This window comes from Mobula hypostoma, chromosome 7 (assembly GCF_963921235.1).
Source record: "Mobula hypostoma chromosome 7, sMobHyp1.1, whole genome shotgun sequence".
Taxonomy (NCBI): domain Eukaryota; kingdom Metazoa; phylum Chordata; class Chondrichthyes; order Myliobatiformes; family Myliobatidae; genus Mobula; species Mobula hypostoma.
The window spans coordinates 14,307,413-14,313,412 of NC_086103.1; the positions used below are offsets into that span (position 1 = coordinate 14,307,413).

General features: G+C 49.7%; 1 protein-coding gene across 2 annotated transcripts in view; it reads right to left on the minus strand.

Annotated features, from left to right (window-relative positions):
- The window catches only part of LOC134349149 (homeobox protein CDX-1-like), a 47,448-nt gene extending 42,646 nt beyond the window's left edge, over positions 1–4,802 (minus strand). The window contains exon 1 of one of the 2 annotated variants that reach the window (XM_063053056.1): positions 3,333–4,802. In XM_063053056.1, coding sequence (XP_062909126.1) covers positions 3,333–3,771 — 439 coding nt within the window. In that variant the 5' untranslated portion in view covers positions 3,772–4,802. The remainder of the gene's footprint in view (positions 1–3,332) is intronic. The other variant, XM_063053057.1, reaches the window with a different exon arrangement.
- Positions 4,803–6,000: the final 1,198 nt, after the last annotated feature.

A 6,000-nucleotide genomic window follows, 5' to 3' on the forward strand; every position in this document is an offset into this window, starting at 1 on the left:
CCAATCCCCCGCTTTAACCCCAGCCTCATCACAGGACAATTTACCATGACCAATTAACCTACCAAACAGTACATTTTTGTGAGAGGAAAACAGAGCACCTGGAACAAAGCTTATGGGGTGTTAGCTTTCATAAGTTGAGGGATAGAGTTTAAGAGTCGCGATGTAATGATGCAGTTCTATAAAACTCTGGTTAGGCCACACTTGGAGTACTGTGTCCAGTTCTGGTCGCCTCACTATAGGAAGGATGTGGAAGCATTGGAAAGGGGACAGAGGAGATTTACCAGGATGCTGCCTGGTTTAGAGAGCATGGATTATGATCAGAGATTAAGGGAGCTAGGGCTTTACTCTTTTGAGAGAAGGAGGATGAGAGGAGACATGATAGAAATGTGCAAGATATTAAGAGGAATAGATAGAGTAGATAGCCAGCGCCTCTTCCCCAGGGCACCACTGCTCAGTACAAGAGGACATGGCTTTAAGGTAAGGGGTGGGAAGTTCAAGGGGAATATTAAAGGAAGGTTTTTTACTCAGAGAGTGGTTGGTGCGTGGAATGCACTGCCTGAGTCGGGGTGGAGGCAGATGCACTAGTGAAGTTTAAGAGACTACTAGACAGGTATATGGAGGAATTTAAGGTAGGGGGTTATATGAGAGGCAGGGTTTAAGGGTTGGCACAACATTGTGTGGGCTGAAGGGCCTGTACTGTGCTGTACTATTCTATGTTCTATGTTCAAACTCACGCGGTCATGGGGAGAACATACAAACTCCTTACAGACAACACTGGAGCGGAACCTGGGTCGAAGGTACTACGAAGCAATGTGCTAATCACTACACTCATGTATATTTCTCATTGTTAATTAGAGTAATTTTTATATATTGCACTGTCCTGCTGTCACTAAACAACAAACTGTACTACATATGTCAGTGATAAACCTGATTTTGATCCTGATACACTGACAGGAGAGCTACAGGTCAAACGTGGGCAGACAGGACTCTCACTGGGGTCAGCATGCACTAGTCGGGCTGAAGGGCCTCAGTCCGGCTGTGTAACTCTGTGGTTCTAGGACCTGCCTCTCCCCACAATCATCTGACCCCCCCCCGCATCTCCGTTCATCCCAAGTTTCATTGGTTTCCCACCCGCAGCCTCCCCTTCAACTCCTACAAGCCCGACCTCTGGAATCCCCTCCTCAGGCAGAGACAGAGTGACGCAGCAGGTAGTGCTGCCGCCTCCCAGCCCCAGGGGACGTCGGTTCAATCCCGAGCTCCAGCACTCTTAGTGTGTGGAGTCTGCACATCCTCTCTGGCACCACTTGGGTTTCCTCACATGTGCCAGCGATGTGTGGGGTCAGCAGGTTAGTTTGTCGCTGTAAATCTGGGGGGAATTGATGGGAATGTGAGAGAATGAAATGGGATCAATATCAATAAATCATAGAATGTGCAGGCCCTTCGGCCCACATTGTTGTGCTGAACCAATTCAATTCATAGTCAAATGGTCAACCAAGCTAATTCCTTCTGCCTACATATCTGCCTCCCCCCTGTCCTTTCCTTCACTTCCACTCCATTTCTCTCACTGAATTCCACCCCACTCCTCGATCTGTACATTCATGTGCCTCTATCACATTACCTCCCCCCCCCCCACACCAGGCAGCCAGCACTCTCTCTATCATATTTACCCTCCCCCACACCCTCTCCATCGTATTTACCCCCACCTCCTGCACCAGGCCCCCCACACTCTCTCCATCGTATTTACCCCCCCACCCCGCACCAGGCAGTGCTTTCCAAGACTTTTCCAGCACTCTCTGTGTTAAAAATCTGCTCCACACGTCTTTCACAAAGCCTCTTCTCACCTTCTCCATTTTCATCCAAGGGTTGATAGTCAGCACGGACTCACTGGGCCAAAGGATCAGCACCTTCAATACACTCCACTCCACTTCCTGATCTCCAAAGTGACAACTTCGTCCCCCTTCCCCTCTCTCACTCACTGACATAAATCACCACCCGACACTCACACTCACTCTCACACACACACTCACACAGATATAGACGTGCACGCACACACCTACACACATACATAGACACATTCATAAACACAGACTCAAACACACACACACACTCACACACACACATAAACACACACTTGCACATACACTCAAATCCTACATACACAGACACACACACACACACACACACACACACACACACATAAACACACACTTGCACATACACTCAAATCCTACATACACAGACACACAGACACACACACACACGCACACGCACACGCACACACACACACACACACACACACACACACACACACACACCAGATCATAGGCTTGATCAGGTTAATGGTCTCACTCCTTCACACAAAGCAAAGCATCACCACCTTCCCCTACCCTTTCCCCACCCTATCCTCCACCCGCTCCAGGGTGCCGATCTCTCTGCAGCCCACTCGGTTCAATGGTGCAGTGGTACAACCATCGACCTTCAGAGCTTACCCTCAACACATCCCACCTCCTGCAGGAGCAGAAATCAGACACGTTCGACCAGTCGCAATACCCCAGAGTCACTGAACACAGGGCTCCACATGCCGAACAACACAGGACAGAAACAGGCCATTTGGCCCACAACGTCCATGCTAAACACGATGCCAAATTAAACTAAATCTCTGCCGGCATATGATCCAAGTCCCTCCACTCCCTGCACACTCGTGTGTCTAACACAGTGTGCGCTAATCAACCCTGTTGGACCTGTCTCTACCACCACCCCTGACAGCCTGCTCCACACACCCACCACCCTCTGAGTAAAAGGAAAACTTTCCCCACACATCTTTAAACAAGGACAGCGCAGTAGTGTAGCGGTTGGCATACCGGTACACTGCGCCAACAACCAGTTCAATATCACTACTGTCTGTAAGGAGTTTGTACGTTCTCCCTGTGACCGCGTGGGTTTCCTCCGGGTGCTCTGATTTCCTCCCACAGTCCGAAGATGCACCGGTGAGGGTTGGTTGTAAGTTGCAGGCATGCTACATTGGCATCAGAAGCAAGGCAGCACCTGTGGGCTGCTCAGCAGATCCTCGGACTGCGCTGGTTGTTGACGCAAACAACGCCTTTCACTGTATGTTTCAATGTTTTGATGTACATGTGACAAATAAAGCCAATCTTTAAACTTTTAAGTCTTTAATCAGACCTGCCTCCACCACCAGCGCATTCCAGTTACCTAGGACCCTCTTTGTAAAAAGAAATGTTGCCCCACATATTTTAAGCCTCCCCCCTCTCTTGTGGGTTTATGCTCTCCCCCTCGAGCCCTCTCCACAGCCCCACCCTGATCTCCCCTCTTACCTTGAGGGTTCTGCTGTAGGCTCCGTCTCATCCAGTCGTAGGGATTCCGCTTGGGGGAGCCAGGCGAGAGCTGGGGGACGGCCGTGTTGACGGGCGGAAGGAGCCCGGCTGTGCCTTGCGGCTGAATGGCGGCAAATTCGGAGGGTCCGAAGGGGAGCTGCGACCCCGAGGAGCTCACGGGCATGGGAGCCGCCCCGCCGTAGCTGTGCCATTCCTCCCGGGGCGGCATGTAGGGGGGTCCCCAGGCCCCGGCCGGCTGGGTGTGGTGAGGGTCGGGCCCGATGCTGGAGACGTGGTAACCAGGGAAGTCGGGGTACTGCGACGTGGGTGGAGGGGGAGGAGGAGGCGCAAAGTTCTGGGGGTTCAGGTTGAGAGCAGGGTGCCGCACAGAGTTAGAGTACATGTTCCCCTCCTTATCCAGAAGATAGCTGACATACATGTTGGCAGGCTTCAGCTCGGATCATGCTGCCTTCAACACTTCCACGTCGAAGGACGCCTCTGGGCTCCACGCAACACTCCCTCCGCCACACGTAGATTGGCGCACACGTATACACACACGCACAGACACACACGCGCACACACACACACACACACACACACACACACAGACACACACACACACACGCGCACACATTCGCTCACACACACACACACCTTAAGTTTCTCATTAACCACCTCTTGCTTAAAACACACCTCAACATCTCTCTCTCTCTCTGTTTAACAGATTCACAAATTTGCATCGAAGGAGATTAGTGGCTGGGATCACAAGGTGAAAGAGGGGACGGAGTTTCTGTCCGGCTCACTACTGATAGAGAAGAGCTGAACACCAACGACCAGCTCCCAGAGAGAGAGACAGACAGACAGAGAGGGAGAGACAGAGAGAGGGAGAGGAACAGAGAGAGACAGAGAGGGAGAGGAGAGAGAAAAAGGGAGACATACAGGGAGAGAGCGAGAGAGTAAGATAGAGAGAGAGAGACAGAGAGAGAGATAGAGATAGAGTGAGAGAGAGAGAGAGAGAGAGACAGAGAGAGAGATAGAGATAGAGAGAGAGAGAGAGAGAGAGAGAGAGACAGAGAGAGAGATAGAGATAGAGAGAGAGAGAGAGACAGACAGAGAGGGAGAGACCCTAAGTCCATCAGCCATAGGAACAGAATTAGGCCATTTGGCCCATCAGGTCTGCTCCACTATTCCTTTATGACTGATTTATTATCTCAACCCCAGACTCCTGCCTTTTCCATAACCTTTGATGCTCTGCTAAATCGATATATTATCAACCTCCACTTTAAATACACCCAATGACTGACTCCACAGCCGTCTGCAGCAATAAAATTCACAGATTCACCACCCTCTAGCTAAAGAAATTTTTCCTCATCCCTGCTCTAGATGGATGTCCCTTTATTCTGAGGCTGTGCCATATGGTCTTAGACTCTCCCATTATCGGAACCATCCTCACATCCACTCTATCTAGGCCTTTAAAGATTTGATAGGCTTCAATGAGATCCCCCTCATTCGTCTAAACTCCAGTGAGTACAGGAACAGAGTCATCAAATGTTTCTCATATGTTCACCCTTTCCTTCCTGGGACCTTTGTCCTGAAACTCCTCTGGACTCTTTCCAGTGCCAGCACACTCTTCCCTAGATACGAGGACTGAAACTGCTCACAATACTCCAAATGCAGTCTGACCAATGCCTTATAAAGCCTCAACATGGAAGCTCTGTACAGGTTAGAGGTCAGAATTGAACCCTAGGACTCTGGAACTGAGAGGCAGCAGCTCTACAGAACACCAACTCGATTTCATTCTCCACAGATGCTGCCTGACCTGTTTCCAGCACATCCGTGTTCAAGGTTCAAGCTCAAAGTAAATTTATCATCAATCGATCCTCATACAATAACTCTTTCATTCCTGGGATCATTCTCCTGAACTTCCTCTGGACCCTCTCCAATGAATCCCACCGATTCACCTCCCTCTGGCCAAAGAGATTTCCCCTTAGGCTGTCTACAAGAAGGGTCAGAGCCATCTCTATTTCCTAAAGAGACTGAGGTCCTTTAACATCTGCCAGACGATGCTGAGGATGTTCTACGAGTCTGTGGTGGCCATTGCTATCGTGTTTGCTGTTGTGTGCTGGGGCAGCAGGCTGAGGGTAGCAGACACCAACAGAATCAACAAACTCATTCGTAAGGCCAGTGATGTTGTGGGGATGGAACTGGACTCTCTCACGGTGGTGTCTGTAAAGAGGATGCTGTCTAAGTTGCATGCCATCTTGGACAATGTCTCCCATCCACTACATAATGTATTGGGTGGGCACAGGAGTACATTCAGCCAGAGACTCATTCCACCAAGATGCAACACAGAGTGTCATAGGAAGTCATTCCTGTCTGTGGCCATCAGACTTTACAACTCCTCCCCTGGAGGGTCAGACACCCTGAGCCAATAGGCTGGTCCTGGACTTATTTCCTGGCATAATTTACATATTACTATTTAACTATTTATGGTTTTATTGCTATTTATTATTTATGGCGCAACTGTAACAAAAACCAATTTCCCCCGGGATCAATAAAGTATGACTATGACTATGACTATCACTGTTCTAAAGGGACGCTCTTCTGCTCTGAGGCTAGACTCCCCCACTATAGGAAACAATGGTCGAGTTGACCCATTGTTAAGATC